This window comes from Macrotis lagotis, chromosome 7 (genome assembly GCF_037893015.1).
Source record: "Macrotis lagotis isolate mMagLag1 chromosome 7, bilby.v1.9.chrom.fasta, whole genome shotgun sequence".
Classification (NCBI taxonomy): domain Eukaryota; kingdom Metazoa; phylum Chordata; class Mammalia; order Peramelemorphia; family Peramelidae; genus Macrotis; species Macrotis lagotis.
In genome coordinates, this window is record NC_133664.1 from 67,410,666 (window position 1) to 67,432,388 (window position 21,723).

Genomic DNA, 21,723 nt, shown 5'->3' on the forward strand with positions numbered 1-21,723 from the left:
TCAGCCTGTCAATGACCCTACATGTGTTCCATAAAACTAAATACAATAATTATGTACCAAGTTATTATTTAATCTGGGAAAAAATGTAACTACTATTATACCCTTTTCCTTACAAGTATGTATCATGAGCTTTCGATGTAGTGTAAAATCATGTTAGCTTTTTTGGTTACCAAGTTGGTTAGGTGACTCTTGCTGCCCACTAAAACACTTTTTTTTTAAAAGAAAGCATTTTCTAGTTAAATGTCCCCCATATTGTTAAGAGCAGAACAGAGGTCTATATAACATTTGTAGATCTGAACAAGGCCTTTTGATACTGTCAGTTATTTTTTTTATTTAGGCTTTTTTTTTTTTTTGCAAGGCAAACAGAGTTAAGTGGCTTGCCCAAGGCCACACAGCTAGATAATTATTAAGTGTCTGAGACTGGATTTGAACCCAGGTACTCCTGACCCCAGGGCCAGTGCTTTATCCACTATACCACTGAGCCACCCCGATACTGTCAGTTATGAGGATTTATGGAAAATTATGTCAAAACCAATACTTTTTAGCATGAAGTTTTCAGGAATGTCATCAAATGCCTTCACTGAGGATGAACATGGCCTCAAGGTCAGCTACCGCACTGTTGGAAAATTCTTTAATTGAAAAGGCTACAAATCAAGACCAAAGTGGAGGGAGTGTTGGTGCAAGATCTTCTGCTTGCAGATGATTATGCCCTCAATGCAGCCTCTGAAGCTGAGATACAGCAAAGTATGAATCAATTCTCTGCTATTTGTGCTGATTTTAGCCTGACAATTAACACCAAGAAAATACAGGTGGCTCCATCAATGAGCAGCACACCAGCCAGAGGTGGAACCGTTACTTACTGAGAAGTTTTGAGTAACGCAGTCAAGTTCACTTACCTTGGCAGTGTCCTTTCCAAGGAGGTACACAATGACAAGAGGTTGGCACTCACAATGTCAGTGCTAGCTCAGTATTTGTGGGGCGGGGGGGAGGAGGGCTGTTCCCCAAAAGAAAGTGAAGAGAGAAAAATAGACTGATCACCAAACTGAAGGTTTCCAGAGCCATTTTGCTGACCTCACTGCTGTATGCCTGGGAAACCTGCACCATGCAAGGAAACTGAATCACTTCCATTTGAAGTGTCTTAAGGAAGATGCTGAAGATCACCTGACAGAAGATACCAGACACTAAGGTCCTTTCTCGGGCTAAACTGTCAAGCATTCCAATATTACTACAAAGAACACAACTATGATAGATTGGACACAATGTTAGAATGCCAGACATACGCTTACCAAAAAAACTATTTCATGGAGAACACTCACAAAGGGGTTAGAAGAAACAATATCAAGAAACTCTGAAGGGGGCTGTGATCTAGGAGGAGGCAGAATAGAAGAAGCTCAAAGGAAACATGAGATATGTGAATTTAGAGAAAACAACATGAACTACATATTTTGGGGTTCTTGGCATCTGTTTTTCACTACTAGTTTTCACAAACATAGCATCCATGTCAGGTTGTTTTAAAAAATATTAAGTTGAGGTTCAAGAATGTATCACAACTGGATAGCTAGGTGGTGCAGTGGATAGAGCACTGGCCCTGGGGTCAGGAGTACCTGAGTTCAAATCCAGCCTCAGACAGGTAATAATCACATAGTTGTGTGGTCTTGGACAAGCTAGTTAACCCCATTTGCCTTGCAAAAAAAAAAAAAACCCAAAGAAAAAAAGAACCACTAGAGACATTCCCCTCAAGTTTATATGACTCATTAATGACAACCCAGAAGTCAATCACCTAACCAAATCCAAATCTGCTTATATCCATTATCATTTGAACCATAGTTTGCCATATGGAAAGCACAACAAACAACAAAATAATTTGAAATCCAGGTAAGCTACCTAAACAGCATCCTTCTCATTTAAAAGTTATGACTAGAAAGGATAATGATCATTGTTGGAAGGGTTGTGGGAAATCTGGGACACTATTACATTGTTGGTGGAGCTGTGAACTCATCCAACCTTTCTGGAGAGAAATTTGGAACTATACCCAAAGGGCAATAAAAATGTGCATACCCTTTGATCCAACAATACCACTACTGGGTCTATACCCTGAAGAGATGATGAAAAAGGATAAAAACATCACTTGTACAAAAATATTCATAGCAGCCCTGTTTGTGGTAGCAATTGGAAATCAAGTAAATGTTCTTCAATTGGGGAATGGCTTAGCAAACTGTGGTATATGTATGTCATGGAACACTATTGTTCTATTAGAAACCAGGAGGGATGGGAATCCATGGAAGCCTGGAGGGATTTGCATGAACTGATGCTGAGTGAGATGAGCAGAACCAGAAAAACACTGTACACCCTAACAGCAACATGGGGGTGACGATCAACCTTTATGGGACACACTCATTTTATCAGTGCAACAATCAGCGACAATTTTGGGCTGTCTGCAATGACAATATCATCTGTCTCCAGATAAAGAACTGTGGAGTTTGAACAAAGTCCAAGGACCATTTCCTTTAATTTACAAAAAAAACAAACAAACAAACAAACACTGATATCTTCTTGTCAGATCTTGTTATCTCTTATACTTTATGTTTCTTCCTGAAGGATATGATTTCTCTCTCATCACACTCAATTTGGATCAATGTATACCATGGAAACAATGTAAAGACCAACAAATTGCTTCCTGTGGGGATTGGGGGAAGGGAAGTAAGATTAGTGGAAAAATTGTAAAACTCAAAATAGAATCTTTAATTAAAAAAAAGAAAAAGAAATAGAAATAAAATAAAGTTATATTAGCACAATCTAGCCACACTGACTTTTTAGTGATCACCACCCACATTTCCAAATACATTCAACCAGGATTTAAAGTCACTCTCTTCCTTTTCATTTTTTCAATATCCATATATCACTAATCTTATGGCACTGCTTATATTTTTCAGCATTTTCAAAGATTATTGATTCATGTCTATTAGTTATGAAAATGTGGTAAATGATGGCTCAGGAATCATATCCATTAATTCAATATCCTGGGATTTAATTCATCCTGTTCTGGCGACTTATCAAAGGTAGTTAAGTATCCCTTTCTTCATTTGAGTTTTAAATCCCTGTTAACTATTTTAATTTTATTCTTCCCAAGCTTCTGAGCACACCATTTTACAGTAATATAAATACATACATACAATCAGTTAAAAAAAATTATCACAAAAACATGTCCCACCATACTATCACAAAACCCAGCTTCAGCAGCATTTGATTAATACCTCTTTATTTTGTCTGTCCTGAATCCTTTGCCCATAGTAAACACTTAATATACTTTTGCTGTGCTTTAACAAAATATTGTTCAAATAAACTTCCCCCATCTAATACTGTGATTGACAATATGCCATAGTATAATATAATGTAAAAAAAAATGTAAAAAAGAGAATTGAACTACAATCCATAGAGACTGGGATTAGATAAGACCTATGGGACAAGAACCTTCACCTTTCTGTGCCTCGATATTTTCCTTTAGGGATTATATAGAGTGTTCAGGTGGAGAAGCATCTCTGGTATGAGGGCTTGCCAAGCCCTTTTTAGAACTGGTCAATCACTTTTGGTGTCCACCTGCACTTAACTTTCACCAGTAGCTCTAATAAACTATAGCATATACAGCAGCCACGGTCCAGTAAAACTGTCTCAGCAAATGAACCAGGTTGAGGATAAACAACAAGCCTCAAACCCTTTGGTGAGTCAGGGTGATGTTCAGCCCAAGCATGTGAAGACTTCCCCCAGAAGAATGGGCAGATGCGAACGATTTATTTCAAAAGCCATGAAAGTGGCTGAAGCAGACCCAGCATAGAGGTTGAATATCAAGGACATCATGGTCATGTACTACCTCATGAGCCACTGTCAGTCATCCTAACTTTTGTCTTGCCACAGGACTTTGATGACTGAAAGAGTGAAGTTGACAAATTTTTGTAATTTTTGCCTCCCTTACAATTCAATTCACCTGCAAATCAAGACATTACTCTATGATGTCATTGGTCCTCTTCAAAAACAAAGGACAGGGGCAGCTAGGTGGCATAGTGGATAAAGCACCAGCCTTGGAGTCAGGAGTACCTGGGTTCAAATCCGGTCTCAGACACTTAATAATTACCTAGCTGTGTGGCCTTGGGCAAGTCACTTAACCCCATTTGCCTTGCAAAAACCTAAAACAACAACAACAAAAAAGGACAAACACCATTTTCATTTGTAAAATATAAATAAGAAATAAAGTAGGAGCAGCCAGGTGGTTTAATGGATAGAGCACCAGCCTTGGAGTCAGGAAGACCTGAGTTCAAATCCAACCTTAGACACTTAAAAATTGCAGTTGTGTGACCTTAGGCAAGTCTCTTAAACCCCATTGCCTTAAATAAACAAAAATTTTAAAAAAATGTATTGACTTAAAATGCAATAAACATTTAGTTACTAATGTGCTTGTAACCAAACAATAACATTCAAGACAGTATAGATCCACCTGACCCATGGGACTTATAATCAAATAGGACCCATGATGCAATAAATTATAAGAAGTATAATGAGAAAGTGTTATGATTACCTACCATTAAAGTTATCAGAATCCAAATCTACTTAAGAGATTCAGAGCTCATAAATCATAAATATGATCTGAAGTATAATATGAAGCCACTTCAAGCTAGTTAAAATCATGATGAAAAAATACTTGGCAACAGAATGAGATTAATTGAATGTAGGTAGGTCAACCTTAAATTTTATGTTAGCTCAGAAGTGTTAGTGTCTACTTTTGCCTAGAAACTGGAGCAATACATCATGGAGAAGATGACATTGGAATTTACAAAACCTACAGTTTAACAAACCTGAATACTGGCTGTTCACCCTGATCCCATATTACATTCCCTTGCTTCACTATATTTTTTTAGACTATTCTCCATTCCTGAAATGCACTCCCTCATCAATCCCATCAACTGAAATCCTTTTCCTTCAAGGTCCAACTTAAGTATTAGTATGTCCAGGAAGTTTTATTTGTTCCTCCAAGTTAAAAGCCTTCTTCCCCCCCTCAAATTTTCTTACATGACTTGGTCTGGATTTCTCCTTTGATCATCTTATACTTTTAATTATATTTTAAGTATTTTTCATAACTCTATTAGATTATAAACTTGTCTTTAGGAACTGGATGTTTTTCATCTTTAAATTCCCAGAGCTTTGAAGTGAAAGCAGTCTTCTCTACACCCCAATATTCTTAAGTCACCATTGCCAAGTACTTTTTATTGAATTGGTTAGAAATTATCATGTGCCTTTACTGAGCTCAATAAGGATAATAAAATTTTAGATTTAAAAATATACCATAGATATCCTGAATTTATATATTTTGACTATAACACATCATATTTAAGTTTAAGTCATTTAGGATTTAGCTCTACGTAACTTTTGGAATTCCAAGCTAAGCAAATACCTTGTTTCTGTCTTGTACTGCAGGAAAATATTCTAAACTCTTAAATGCTGATGTAGTAACAATGATAGAGGGTTACATTTACACAGAGCTTTAAAGTTTGCAGATCTCTTTCCCTACCTCCATATATGTATATGATTACAAACACACAAACACACACACAATCTTTTAAAAGGCAGGTACTATAGGTACTCTTATTCTCAGACAAAAATCATCTAAAGCTCATACAGGTAAAGTGATTTGACCTGTATCACAACTGATAGAGAGGCCAGGGGGAAAACACAGTCACAGCAAAATTTTAGGAATATGATTTAGGCAGCTGAGTCAAAAACAGATTCAAGTGAATAGAGCCTCTAGTCAGGAGCACCATGAGGGTTGGTGTTGCAATAATACCAGTGTGACATAATGACAGTTTATATTAAGTGATAGCTGACTAAGTGGAAAGAAGGGGATATGAATGAGAGAGATTGTAAAGGAAGAAATAATAAGATTTGGCAACATATTAGATGGAGTGAAAGCAAATGAGAAGTCCAAAAAGATAGCTAAGATTGAAAGTCCAGGTGAGGGGAAGGGAAATTGAAAGAGAAGAGGATTTGGGAGTAGAGAAAAAGATTTTTTTAAGACATGTTGAATACCCATGGGTATCTTAGAGGTAGAGGTTCTTAACCTAGAATCCATGAATTTGGTACTAGATAGAATACAGGGACAAGGCACTCAAATGTAGATAATGCAAGTATAGACTTGAAGTGCTTCACCAGAGTCAAAAGGTGAAGGTAGGATTTATGGGTGATAGCCTGGGAAAGAACTGAGGGGTAAAGGAATTGGAGGACATTATTAGGAGGAATAATAAGGTTAGAAGTAATAAGGCAGAGGAAAAGTCATGATCCAGATAAAGGGATTTCATAATTGATTGAAACAGAATGAAAACATTTGTGGGTAATAGATGGCAAGGTTATGCCTATCTCTGTGTAGCTGAGATGGAATAGGAGGAGTCGATTGCAGATACATATCTATAGAATAGATAAAGGAATGGAGGGGTTAAGTATTTGATGGAGCAAAAATATGTATAATGAAATTCCCTAAATTAAGACAGGCTTATTATGCAGCTTAGTCCTAGAAAGCATATATAAGAGCTTCTAAGGCAACTGTAAGACTTTAAGTCACTTCTCTATACAAGGGACCCATTGCTTATTTTCAGTCAAATTAGAGCAAAATAATTATTCTATTTTCCTCTTTCCCAATTTTAAGATATAGGCAAATTACCTACTACATAGTCTACTCCCTCATTCTTTCTGATGCTAGGGATAAAAAATTTGTTCCTTTTAAATCTACTCTTAATAGTCTCAGGAACTAGCACCCAACCATGGTGTGACTGTGAAAATTATGAAAGAAAATATATGTAAAGCACTTTGCAAAAGCTTAAAGCATTATATAATGCTAATTATTATTGCTATTATTATAATTAATTATGCACAAAATGCTCTAAGAATACCAAACATTGTGAAGGATGCAAAAGAAATATAAATACAATCCCAGTTTTTTAAGCAATTTATAATCTGTAAGCAGAAAATAAGAGACTAAATATTTAGTGACTGATATAATCTACAGGGACTGGCAGTGTCAGATCTCAAACTAATACTACAAATAAGTAATTCTCAAAACAGTTTGGTATTGGTTTAAAAAAAACAAACGAAAGAAATCAAACAGCTAAACAGATTAAAATACAAATAAAGGAAAACTAATCTATTATTTGATTAAAAATAAAGACCCTATGTATCTAAAAAAGGGCTTATTATATGACAAAAACTCCTAGGAAAATAAGACAGGAGTGTGAAAGAAATTAGACTTAGATTACTGTCTCACACTTCAAACGAAGATAATAACAATAATAGGTATATCAGGTACATATTAATAAGTTACATCAAGGAGCCAAGATGGCAACCCAGTGAGGCAGTTCTCCTACTCAAGGTAACCTGGAAAAGAGCAGAAAGGCTCTGCTCCCCGGGGCTGGAGGGGCGCCCGCCAGAGGGGTGGCCTGCCAGAGCCAAAGAACTTCAGCCTCCGGGAGGCAGCCCCAGGGCGCTGGGAGCCGCGGCTCACAGCAGTGGGGGAGTCTCCTGAGCTGCACCCCGGGGAGCCAGGCACAAAGTGGGGGAGCCAGTAAGCAGGAGCCCCCAGGGCATGAGCCCATTGAGCTGAGGGAGGGGAGTGAAGAGAGACTGCAGAGCTCTGTCCTCTGCCCCTGGAACAGGACTCTGGGGCTCTGACCACATTCAGATCCTGACCACAGTCTAGGCCCCCCCATAGAACAGCAGCCCCCCCCCCCACATCAGCCCCTTGGCAGAGCAGGGCGCTTATGGTCATTCACAGACCAGGAGGGAGGACAGAGCCTCACACACTGAGACCCTTGTGGGAGTGTCCCAAAAGCTCAGGAAGCACACCAAAACCAGGCTCAGGCTGGGAAAATGAGAGAAAATGGGAGAAATAAGAGGAACATCACTGAGAAATATTTTGCCTGTGAGCCCAAGAAGGATCAAAACACTCAGTCTGAAGATGAGGAAGCACAAGCTCCTGCATCTGAAGACTCCAAGAAAAAACAGAAATTGGGCTCAGGCTATGATAGAGCTCAAAAAAGACTTTGAAAATCAAATGAGGGAGTTGGAAGAAAAACTGGGAAAAGAAAGGAGAGAGATGCAGGAAAAACATGAAAATGAACTCAGCAGCTTAGTCAAGGAAATCCAAAAAAATGCTGAAGAAAATAGCATGCTAAAAACCAGCTTAGGTCAAATGGATAAAACAGTTCAAAAAGTTATTGAGGAGAAGAATGCTTTAAAAAGCAAAATTGGCCAGATGGAAAAAGAGATAAGAAAACTCTCTGAGGAGAACAAATCCTTCAGACAAAGAATAGAATTCAGGGAGATTGATGAATTTACCAGAAATCAAGAATCAATACTTCAAAACCAAAACAATGAAAAATTAGGAGGAAATGTGAAATATCTCATTGAAAAAAAAACTGATATGGAAAACAGACTTAGGAAAGATAGTTTAAAAATTAAAGGCATGATCAGGAAAAGAGCCTTGACATCATTTTCAAAGAATTACTACAGGAAAATTGCCCTGATATTCTAGAAGCAGAGGGCAAAAGAGAAATAGAGAGAATCCACCGATCCGCCCCCCCCCCAGAAAGAGATCCAAAAAAAACCAACCCCCAGGAATATTATAGCCAAGTTCCAGAACTCCCAAGTCAAAGAGAAAATATTACAAGCAGCCAGGACACAGTTCAAATATCGTGGAGCTGCAGTCAGGATCACACAGGACTTAGCAGCAGCTACATTGGAAGCTCGTAGGGCTTGGAATACAATATACCAGAAGGCAAAAGAGCTTAGAATGCAGCCAAGAATGAACTACCCAGCAAGGCTGAATGTCCTCTTCCAGGGAAAAAGATGGACTTTCAATGAACCAGGGGACTTTCAAAGGTTCCTTTTGGAATGGCCAGAGCTGAACAGAAGGTTTGATCTTCAGATACAGGACTCAGGTGAAGCATGGAGATTGGGGGGGGGGGAATCTGAGGGACTTAATGAGGATGAACTGCATGTATTCCTGCATAGAAAAATGACACTGATAATACTCATATGAAGCTTCTCAGTTAATAGAGCAGGTAGAGGGAGCTTTTATAATTGAAGCACAGGAGAAAGCTGAATTCGAAGATAAAATATGGTGTAAAAATGGAGTCAATAGAAAAAAAGGGAAATGGAATGGGAGAAAGAAAAAGGAGAGGGGGGGAATAGGCCAAGATATTTCATATAATAAGATTTTTCTTTATTACAATGAGCTATTGCCATGATATGGAAGGGGGGAGGCAAGGGGGAATGAGGGAACCTTTGCTCTCATCAGAGGTGGCTAGGAGAGGAAACAGCAAATATACTCAATGGGGTATAGACAACTGGAGTAAGAAGGAGGGAGGGGAACAGGGGGAAGGGGTGGGGATGTGAATAAAGGAGGAGACTTCTTGCAAGGGGCTGGGATTGGAAGGCCTGCCCAGGACCACAGGGCCAGGTGGATTCTTTGCCTAAGGGGTGGTATGGGGGCTCAGGGCCTCTTGGCCCCAGGGCCAGGGATCTGTTTGCTGTGCCACTCAGAGACCCTACAGCAGAGTCAGAGTGAAAGGACAGAGAAAATATAGTACATAGTAGTGGAGAAATAAGAAAGGGGGGAGTTGCAATCAGCAATGGCAATGGTGGAAAAATATGGAAGTAACTTTTGTGATAAACTTACCATAAAGAATGTGATCCACCCATGACAGAGTTGTTGGTGTTGGAACAAAGACTGAAGCACATTTTTTATTATTATTATTATTTGGGGGAGGGTGCAGGGCAAGTGGGGCTGGGTGGCCTGCCTGGGGCCACATAGCAGGGTGATCTTTGGGTGTCTGAGGCCAGATTTGGACCCAGGTGCTCCTGGCTCAAGGGCCAATGCTCTGTCCATCACCCAGCCACCCCTACTATTATTACTATTTTATTTTATTTTTGGTCTTTTTTTTTCTTCTTTTTGGTTTTTGCAGAGCAGTGGGGATCGGGTGGCTTGCATGTCACATGGCTGGGTGATTGTTGGGTCTACGGGGCTGGATGTGGGCTCGAGTGCTCATGGCTCCAGGGCTAGTGCTTCGTCCATTGCACCACCTGGCCATATCTACAATTATTACTATTTTTTTTAATTTTAATTTTTTTCTCTCCCCTTTACTTTATCGCTCAAGCAAGTCTATATTCATGGGGGAGGGGGTATTTCGTTTACTCTTAAACAAGAATATTTTATTAATATAAAAAAATTTGTACAAAATGACAATAAAAAAGAAAATAAAAGAAAGAAAGAAAAAATAAGTTACATCATATATTAATGAGAAACATGGGAAAAGATTACTTATCAAATCTACAGACATATTGGTAAACTTGTGAATTTGGAAATCAACTGAGTCTTCTCTTTTATTAGCTGATGGAATTATACTGAAAATGATATTACATGGTATGTGTTCTTTGGTCAATAAGAACCACAGCTAGTCAAACCACAGCTAGACCTCTATTAAAAAAAAAATCAAAGAAAGAAGAAAAAATACAAAAATATTTCTAGCAGTTCTTTTTTTGGTGGAAAAAAAATGATGATGCTTGTCCTTCATTCTTTTTTTTTTTTAGGTTTTTGCAAGGCGATGGGTTTAAGTGACTTGTCCAAGGCCACAGCTAAGTAATTATTACAAGTCTTGAGTCCACATTTGAACTCAGGTCCTCCTGACTCCAGGGCTGGTAGCTGCCCCTTACCCTTCAATTCTTGAAGACCATGACTTCAAGGAAGTGATAGCTTGTCAAGCACATGAATTGGATTTGAGTTGAGGGGGGGCTGTGCTAAGTCACCAGCCTCACTTTCTCTTCCAGAACCATCTGGGTCTAGGAAATAGATCAGGACAACTGGAGATGGCCTCCTCCCTCACTCCAGGGCTAGTGTTCTAGCTACTGTACCACTTAGCTACAAAAAAAAAAACTATAAAAGAAGATGCTCATCAATTAAGGATGCCTGACTAAGCTGAATGGGATAAAGAACTGTCATACTAAATTAAAAAAAATTTAAAAATAGATTTTTAAAAGATGGAAAGACTTGATTGAACTGATGTGAAGTAAAGGAAGCAAAACCAGGATAACAATTTCTAATATAACCCCAATATTAGGAAAATGAGTAATTTTGAGAATTTTTACAAACTGATACATAATGAAATGAGAAGAACCAGAACAATTTGTGCAACGTCAACAAAGTAAAAATAAAACTCTGAAAGTAGTAAGAATTATGATCAAAATAATGACTATTCATAATTCCAGAGAAACAACGCTGAAGCATATTATCAAATTAAGGGGTGAGAGATTTAAGGTGCATAATGATATACTTTGGTATATAGCCAATGACTTGCTTGACTTGCTTGACTACATATATTTGTTATAAGGGTTAGAGTGTGGAAGGAGAAAAAACAAATTTCTATTCTTTTCTTTTTTTTTTAATTCAAAGATGCTATAGTTGTGAAATGCTGTGTACACTTTCAGATATGTTTATTTTTTAATAGTTTTACTTTTTAATGAGAGTACTCTTAAAAACTGGGAGTGATCTGTAAATGTTTGCAATATTTAAAAAAACCTATCAATAAAACTTTGTTCTTAAAGCATGTCAGTACTCAGTCTCAAATAGAGCAACTAGAAATTCTAGTACAAGCCAATTAATTACAATGTACTCTGAAGAAAGAGAAAAGGAACAAAAAATGCAAGGATTTAGGATTTGGACTTGATAAAATGAGAAGTTAGTTGATTATCAATCAATAATTTCTATATTCAAATTTTACCAGAATCAGGAGATACTGATTGTTGGGTCAGCATAAATGGGTACCAAAAAAGTGGACTATCCTGCCAAAAAGTCAGTGGTTCTTTCCCCAAAGCAGTCATAATAACCCCACAAAAAATTTTCCAAAAAAAAAAAATCCTGGAAATTAGCAAATGAACAAAAAAGCTGAAGATCCAGGCCAAAGCCACAACTGAGTCTTCTCTTTTATTAGCTGATGGGAAATTCCCACCACACAAATCACTGTAATTATCATATTTAGGGGAGAGAAATCCAAATGATTTTTTAAAAATATGCTTGTTGCCATATAAAAATAGGCCAATACTGATCTAGTATTTTTAAAGCACAGAATAATAAACAGAGAAGAGATATCCATCTTGTAGTCTCAGGCCAAAGTCGAGTAGGAACTTATCATACTTAGGACATGTTTTGCCATCACTGCTCCTTTTACACCACACCCCCCTACCATTTTTATCACCATTGTTCATTTTAGTCATACATAACTCTTTAAGACTTGCACTTGCAATTTTCTTAGCAAAGATACTAGAGTGGTTTGCGATTTATTTCCTTCTTTTGCTCATTTGATAGATGAGGAAACTGAGGTAAACAAGGTGAAGTAACTTGCCTAAGGTCACACAGGTATAAATGTCTGGAGTCAGAGTTGAACTTATGAAGATGAATCTTCATGACTCCAAGCTCAGCACTAAGTTGAAGACCCAATCACTGTGCCATCTAGCTGCCCTACTTCTTCCCTAGACCTCAAACCAAATATTTATATTGTACTGGATCATATGGAGAAACATAAAATTCAAACTTCACTCTTAAGGATCTAAAAATTTACTTAGGATATTTTAGTTAGAAACATGAAAAAAGAAAACTACCAAAATAAGGCATTAACAAATAAGTACCCAGTGAATGGTACAAAAATATTACTGAAGTCTAAGGAAGAAGTTATCAAGGAAAACTTCATGGAGAAATTGGAATTTGACATATAACTGTAAAAATAATAATATCTGAGTAAATGGAAGGCTAAGTAAAGAGCAAATGCACTGCTGTGAAAGGGAGAATATGTGCCAAAACAGAGGAAACAATATGTTGTATGTCCAGGAGAACAATGTAATTGGAATGAAGATTTTGTAAAGGCCTAATGGGAAATAGGGTCGGAACAATAGACTGAAGCTGCATTATAGCCTACCTTAAAATAACAGGCTAGGGAGTATAGAATTTCTCCCTTGGGCATTTGGGGAATAGGGAGAAGGAAAGAGCACAAGGAAGATACTGACAATTTTTGAACATACAGTTTATATTATATTTATATATTGTATATATAATTACAATAATTACAAATACAATATTTACAAATTATATATCTCACTTCGTTGATGACATTCTTCTACTGCAATTGTCCTTAAATATTTTTTACATGTGTGAAAGACTCTCCTCATACCCACCATGACTGTCTCCATCACCCTTTAGGTGATACTCACTTTTAAATGAACTGTTCCATGAACCAGAGACACTACTTAGAAAGGATCACATGGTTTTACAAAAATATGTATGTATGCACAACACAAACATACATACACATATTCATATAACCACTTCAGAAAGATCATACAGGCAGAGGAATGCAAGAAAAATTTGTGTGGTGAAATAATGAATGATAAATTAGGAAGGATAAATTAGGCAGTACATCAAAATGAAATGATAAAGACCTGGACTAGGATCAAGGCAATGTAAAAGAACATACAGATAAAAAGATGTTACTTAAGGGAGATCAATATCAAATTGGCAAGATTTGGGAGGGAGGAAGGAGGAATGGAATTACAGAAAAGAAGAGAGTCAAGTCTCAGAGCCATTTTTGAACTTGGATGACTAGGAGAAAAAGAAATATTGACAAATATATTAAGTCTGAAGAGACAGTTAATTTCTAGATGAAGCTGACAGGAAATCTGGAAATATCTAGAAGTCATAAGGAAAGAAAAAAGATAAATATTCACTCTATAATTTGAATGTTGTTTTTTCAGTCCAGCTCTTCATGACCCCATCTGGTGTCTTATTGTCAAAAATACTGGAGTAATTTGCCATTTCCATTTACAGAAAACAGAACTGAGACAAGCAGACAAAATTGTGTCTAAGGCCAGATTTGAACTCAGAAAAAGGAGTCTTCCTGACTAGCACTCTATTTATGTGTCATCTAGGTGCCCCTCTATAATTTGAAAGCAAAAGGATAATGTTTCAAAAACATCAAGATACAACTTCCACAGCAGCAACTAATCAGATATGAACCATTTCAATCTTAAGAATCAATATCATGGGGTGGCTAGGTGGTGCAGTGGATGGAGCACTGGCCCTGGAGTCAGGAGTACCTGGGTTTAAATCTGGTCTCAGACACTTAATAATTACCTAGCTGTGTGGCCTTGGGCAAGCCACTTAACCCCATTTGCCTTGCAAAAAACTAAAAAAAAAAAAAAAAAAAGAATCAATATTCCAATTTGGGATACTATCAGGTGACTAAATAACAGAATTTCTTAGAAATCTTGGCAATAATTCCAGAAAAAGAAGTCTGAAAAATCAAAAAGCAAATATAGGCAGCACTGACAAAATAGGCACAAAGATTTTCATCCAGAATAAATTCAGGCACCTCTTCTGGCATACATGAAATTATACAGCTTTTCTGGAACATAATTCTTCATTTGTGGTATCTTTCAGTTCTAGGTACTACATTTTAAAAGGGACACTGACAATCAGATGGGCAAAATTTATTTCAAATAAAAAAGCTCAGAAAATTGAAGTGATTTAGCTTAGAAAAGACATGATAGCTATCATCACAAAATATTTAAAAATTGCTAAGCCAAAAGACAGTATGTTCCACAAAGTCAAAACTAGAATTAATGGTCTAAAAATACAGTTAAAGAGAATCTTCTAGGGGCGGCTAGGTGGCACACAGCAGATAGAGCACTAGCCCTGGAGTTAGGAGTACCTGAGTTCAAATCTGGCCTCAGACACTTAATAATGACCTAGCTGTGTGGCCTTGGGCAAGCCACTTAACCCCATTGCCTTGAAAAAAACCTAAAAAACAAATAAAAAACTTCTAATACTTAAATCTAACATCACAATTTCTCTGATAAGTGCCTGGGTTCCCACTCTAGAAATATGTAAACAAACTCTGGATGACAATCAAGAATGCTATAGAATGAGGGTTATCAAATATGCAACCGCTACTAAGTGGAATCACCAAATAAAAATATAATTGGAAAATAGTCTTCAAAATAAGTAAAAATAATTTTATAAATTATACAAAACATATATATGAATTATAAAAATAAAAAATAATATAAATACATGGTTTTCTAAGATAATATATGGCCCACAAGCATTCTTATGTACGGCTTAATAGTCTCCATTTCTAGTTTGAGTCTGTCTTCAAAACTATAGAAAGCATCCACAGATTGGGTGGGAGGCTAAAAGAGATAACTGCCAAAGTCTAATCTAACAATAAGATATAAGACTTCTTTCCCTCATCTCTTTGTCAAAGTTGTTTTTCTTCCCCCACCAAATAGAGAAGTGCAGAATTAAAAAAAAAAAATCTTGGAGATGATTTATTTCCATTTTACTATTTAATGATTGAGTGAAAAAGTATTAAGTGCTAACCATGAGTCAAGCACTATGCTAAGTACTCGGGAAAGGAAAAAGAATGAAGACTGTCTCTGTCCTCAAGGCATATACAATATATTATATACATAAAATATACAAATATATACAATATGCAATTTGAACTTCAGGACAGATTGAAATGTCCAGAGAGCTTAAAGGTTTAACACTGGGGCAAAGAGCAATACTGAAAGTCTTAAGTTACACAAAAAATTTAGATAACAGTGCCAAAGAATGCAGGGCATAGCAGCAAAGCAGGGTAGTAAGGCCAAACGCATAAGAAAAGTGCATAAGAAAAAGTTTGATAGTCCTTCCTCCCTCAGGAAGTAACAGAAGTAGCTGGCTCCCATCTCATGTAAGTCCTATAAGCAGTCAAGTACCCCAGGCAAAAGGAAAATCCAAAGCAGGAGGACAACCCTAATGAGGGAAATCTCCCACCAGGATGAGTTTGGGGTAGGCGGAGGGGTTAAAGGGGCAGAAGATAAGGAAGAAACATGGATGATGTGAATAAAGAAAGCATGAAATAGTTTAAAGTGCTGAAAAAAGATGGATCTATCAGTTTATCAATGCTGATATTTTCCCCATTGTTACATATTACAACCTTCTTGATGAGATGAAAGAGGAGAGTATAAAAGTTGTCTTGAAGCTTAACAGCCAAAAAAACTAAGATCTTACAACTGGTCTCATCACTTCCTGGCAAATACAAGAAGAAAAAAGTGGTGTCAGAGTTTATATTCTTAGATTCAAAGATCATTGCAGAGAGCTATCACAGCCATGAGAGTTTAAAATAACTTGTTCCTTGGAAGAAAAACTATGGCAGATCTGACAGCATAGTGACATCACTTGATTGACAAAAGTTCCATCAAGGCCAAGCTACGGTATTTCCAGAAGCAATATATGGTTGATAGAGCAAGCTGAGCACCACAGAATTGGTGCTTTGAATTATGGGGCTAAAGATGACCTTTGAGCATCCCTTGGTTAGCAAGGCGATCAAAACAGTCAATACTTAAAAGAAATTAATGCTGGTTATTCACTGGAAGGTCAAACTTAAACTGAAAATTACTAAGTAATGGGAAGATTGGACTCATTGGAAAAGACCCTGATGTTGGGAATGCAATGATGTTGGTAAGAAAAAAGGAAAAGGGGGTCACAGAATGAGACAGATGTATAGTAGCATGGAAACAAACATACAAACCCAAACAGACATCAAGAGTCAGTGGAGGATAAAAAGGCCTGGCATTCAAGTGAAGAGTTGGACACGCTGAAATGACTGAAAAACAAGTCTACAAGACTCTTTAGGCACTCCCAAAAATTCATCACAGAGCCACTTAATTTGCTGGGAGCCTTCCTCATTTTCTTGAAGTTTTCCTCATTCCTGCCACATTACTACACCATCTTTTTCAGTCTCACATCACTGATGACATTTTCTACTGGACTTTTCCCTCAAACAATTGTTTTAGTATGTGTTATACTCACCTCATACCCATATACTCTATGACCCTCTGAGTGACACTCATTTGTAAATACACTAGAGTCTATAAAATTCCGTGACACAGCAATAACAACAAACAGACTACTGTTTCTAAAAAGAGGGGTCATTTTCAAAGAAAATGTATCACGCAAGAACTTTCCAATTTCTCAAAGGTAAAATAGCTTGTTTTCCTATTCACTTATGGGTTCCAGGTTCATTTACAGCATCAGTTAGACAAACATAGTATATATTGATGGTCTATCTATTTGCATATCATAGCTACTTAGGTCATAAAGAGTCTTAAATTCCAAACTAAGAACTTTGAACATTATTTTTAAGAAATGGAGAACAAATGAAAGTTTCTGAGCATGAGAATGATATGATTAAAAATGTGCATTGAGATTCTGATGTAATAGATTGGAGGAGAGTCAGAATGAGGGAAAAAAAATGGTTGAAGCTATTATGACAGTACAATAAAGGGAAAACAAAATGGGTTAAGAGATTATGGAGGGGGCAGCTAGGTGGTGTAGTGGATAAAGCACCGGCCCTGGAATCAGGAGTACCTGGGTTCAAATCCAGTCTCAGACACTTAATAATTACCTAGCTGTGTGGCCTTGGGCAAGCCACTTAACCCCATTTGCCTTGCAAAAACCTAAAAAAACCCCCCCAAAAAACCAAGAGATTATGGAGGTGTTCTGGGGTGGGAGATTGGGGAGGGGAAGAAGGAGGGTGGAGAAAGAAAAAAAAAGAGGAAAAAACTATTGCTCAGGTAGAATTAGAAATACTTATAATGATGATACCCACCATCCCTTAAATATACAGATGTGAGATCTTTTACCCTGTAATCACCTATTTCATCCATTTGTTTTGTTAATTGTTGTAGATCATACCACAACATTATCTCTCTTCTTCCCACCATCCCTAACAATACCCATTTCTTATTATCCAATATATTTTATTTTCTACATTTAAATATTCTGAAACTAGTTCCATAGGCTTGACTACACAGTCAAAAGGTCCAGGACCCAACAAAGAATCTCTAGTAGTACTGTTGAAGAGAGGTAAGAATTGGTGTGAGAGAGATTTAAGAGATGAAGTCCTACCCAAGCTGTTGCCCTTGTACAATGAAATAGCTGATGTAATTATTACCAAATTATGTTTTTTTCATCATTGGAAATCTACAAAAGTATGAAAACATAACCCATAATCACAAAATCCATACTAAAGGTTATCACTCAACATGACCCTGTTCTCTGGAATTAAAATTCTGCCCCATTATTAAAGCATCAAAATAATTTTTATCTTCTATATCTCATAAGCAAATCTGGAGCAAGATCTAAGTCAGTAAGCCAAGTCAAGAAGCATTTGTCATATGCCAGTCCTGCCCTCAAAAGCTTATATTCTAATAGGGAAAGATAACACAGAAAATGGAGGGAGGAACATTCTAACAGGAAAGTTGCTGAAGGCAATCTAGAGAATGAGGTGTGACTGAGGCCATCCATTCCTCAAAGCAAGGGTGTGGGAGGAGTCCACCTATAGAAGTACTAGCAGAGTACCATTTTAATAATTCCCTAAAAGTTATTTTTAAGCAACTACAAGAATTCCAATACAAGAATGAATTCCTTGGTTACATAATGAGATATAAAACTGTCACTCATAACAAATTTGTGCTACGATTCAATTAAACAATCAAAAATTTTCAAAAATACAATGAAATTTATTTATCCATTATGGCACTGAACCAATATGTGAATAAAAGTAATACTATAAGGACAGGGAATTTCAGGAGAGACTTACCTCCTGAAGTCAAATGGATGAGATAATACAAATAAATATTTATAATACTTAATAATTTGAACAAAATTCTTGCCTGACCTACAAGAACTTCAACAGAACAGCTACCCAAATTGAAAGAAAAAAATATGCCAAAAGAAAAGTGGCATAAAGCATTAAAATGGGGGGGCAAAGAAGGCAGATATTGTTAAAAAAGGTTAACTGCCAAAAACATGATAACGAGAGGGGAAAGGGAGAGAGGGAGAGAGGGAGAGAGGCAGAGGGAGAGGGAGAGGGAGAGGGAGAGAGAGAGAGAGAGAGAGAGAGAGAGAGAGAGAGAGAGAGAGAGACTCTGTGTGTGTGTGTGTGTGTATGGTATGTGCAGTGGGATGAAATTATTATCTTTCCATTCTGAAAGAGTTATCTTGCTTGTTTAGCACAAAGACTAAGATCTACATACACTACTTGACTTGAGGAAGACAAAAAGCATAGGCAATATTAATTCCAGTTGGTTAAATACATGTCAATATTCATAAAGGCAAAAGAGGAAGCAGATGGCTCAGATAAGCTATTACCTTTTAAAAATGTATATACATGAGTAACAATAGATCGGTGATATTTATCTATGAAGGGAATGCACAAACTTAGAAGTCATTTTTAAAGACAATTTTTAAATACAAGCTTACCTTAGTAAAAGCAGGTAAGGAAAGTTTACAAAACATTTCTATAAAGGTAGTATCATCATTTTACTAAAATTTAACACTTGATCCATACTGATATTTCTCCTTTGTAAAAAGAAAATGCTAAATTTTCTTATTTAAGAAAAAATTAACTTGTCAAATTTGGAGGACAAGATAAAAACTTTCCAAATTCTAAAATATTTTTATTTCATTAAACATATAAATGTAAGTTATAAAAATTTACAAGCTAAAGGAATTTTGGTCTACAAACCTCTCTTTAGTTTAGGTATTTTTGTTTTCTAGAAATCTAACAATTTAATATTTATCTATATAAACAATATTGTTACAGAGTTATTCATTTTTATAGGGAAGGTTCACATACCTGTGTCACTTCCAGATCCTGCTGATAAAGCTGGCATGATTTATTCTGCAGTTTATACCAAAATGATGAAATTCTTTCCACTTGCAAGGAAGCAGTTAATTTCAGTTAAACTGCTTGTGGGTACGTTGTCTAAAAATAATCTTCCAATTTGTAATTCTTCCCTGGAAAGGACAGAAACAGATTTTGTAAAAATTTAAAGAGTATTATTAAACTATAAAATCATGTAGCAAAAATTCTTATTTCAATTAACAGGATGAGGGGATCATAATTCAGGAAAAACGTTCTCTTAGGAACAACATTCAATTGAGACATTTTTGATTTGACATTAAATTTTCAATTTTAAAAATAAAACATGAGAAGTCTTTTCCTAAAAAGAATAAAGTAAAATAAAATAAAAATGTTAAATATTTTCCGACAGGAAAAAAGCAAAAGAAAACAGGAGTTCAGGTGACACTTTGGGGAGTGTGACACTGCAGGGAGGAGTGGAGGTTAGATGAAAGACTTGAATGAATTCTTTGACCAAATGCTAAAATACTATTGTTAAAATTTCTTTCCTTCAGTTACCATGAATTCCAAAAGATCACATCTGTACAAGAGACAGACAATATAAATATAGCCAGTGACTTATATTTAATTTTTATAAATTAATACACTTTTCATACAACCAATAAGTTATCTAGTTGAAACTTGTTTAACTTATATTTTTAGTCTATTGATAAACCCTCCGTTAATATGTAAAACATATAAAATAAGCAGATTAAATTATAAACCATACTTTTTAAGAAACTTAGAAAAATCACTCATACAAAGTGTCCTAAAAGTCTCAGGGCTGGCTTAAAATAGCATCAAGACTTTAAGGAACCCTGTATTAATAAATTTCATTATAATTTCATTATAAAAATATACATATTTATATATTTACCACAAAAGTAGTTTAAATATTTTTTAAATTATAACACATATCCAAAAGTTTTCACATAATTAAGAATGTAAAAGGACGTTTTAAATATTCCAAATTAAGATTGGCATTGACCTTATACCTAAAGAGTTACCAAGTGCCTCAAATAAGATCATCATGTCCCAATAATGGAACACACAACACTTTCATATTAATCAAAAAATCAGACAGACAACTCTAGTGCATATGAGTATTAGATATTATACATTTAAATAGTCTTGTCATAGTAATCATAATATCCAAATTGATTTCCCTTCTAGCATTATTAAAAGCAGGAAGAAAAGTTTTACAAAAAAAGATTATTAAAAATGCGGTATTTTACTAAAATTTGCCATTTGGTCCAGCCTCAGCATACTTTTATACTTTTGAGTTAATTATATTACAAAATAACTTGTCTACCAATTTTAGAGAACAGGGTAAAAACTTTTCCAATTTTAAGTTTCTAATTTAGCTCTACTCGGATATAAGAGAAGAGAGGAAGGGAAAGAAAGGCATCATTTAAATGTTTATCAAAGTGAAAAAGTTTAGCAGATTCAACTATGGAACAAATTGAAAAATAACTACAACAATTTTCATTTGATTTTATCATTAAAAAAGTGGTATAATAAACAGACACCTAAAGTAAAATGCATATAAAAGGGGTACAAAGAGAAAAAAACTGCTTTGAAGAACATGTGCTTCATAAACTTAAACACTTTTTTTTAAAAGAAATAGCAAAAGACCATTAAATGATTGAATTTCTTAACATATTCTCCAGGTTAATATTAAAGAGCAACACTCTCTTCATACCACAATTAATTCTATTTGCATACAAATATAAAATGACAAACAACCCAAATTAAAAGGATTTTCTTTTAATTAGGAGTCTAGGAGAGTTAACAACAAGTAACTCAAAATCAGTCAAAGGTTATGCACTGCCTAACAAGGTGAGATGTTGTAGCTAGGCTTTAATTTTTAAAAAGACAAAATAATTCAAACAAACATCTCCATTTTTGA

The 21,723-nt window shown here is 36.0% G+C and overlaps 1 protein-coding gene across 3 annotated transcripts in view; it reads right to left on the reverse strand.

Moving 5' to 3' along the window:
• Nucleotides 1–21,723, reverse strand: part of MPP7 (MAGUK p55 scaffold protein 7) — a 249,959-nt gene that overhangs the window by 170,297 nt on the left and 57,939 nt on the right. For all 3 annotated transcript variants that reach the window (XM_074193054.1, XM_074193055.1, XM_074193053.1), the window contains exon 2: nt 19,770–19,930. In XM_074193054.1, the coding sequence (XP_074049155.1) occupies nt 19,770–19,806 (37 nt within the window). In that variant the 5' untranslated portion in view covers nt 19,807–19,930. The remainder of the gene's footprint in view (nt 1–19,769; nt 19,931–21,723) is intronic.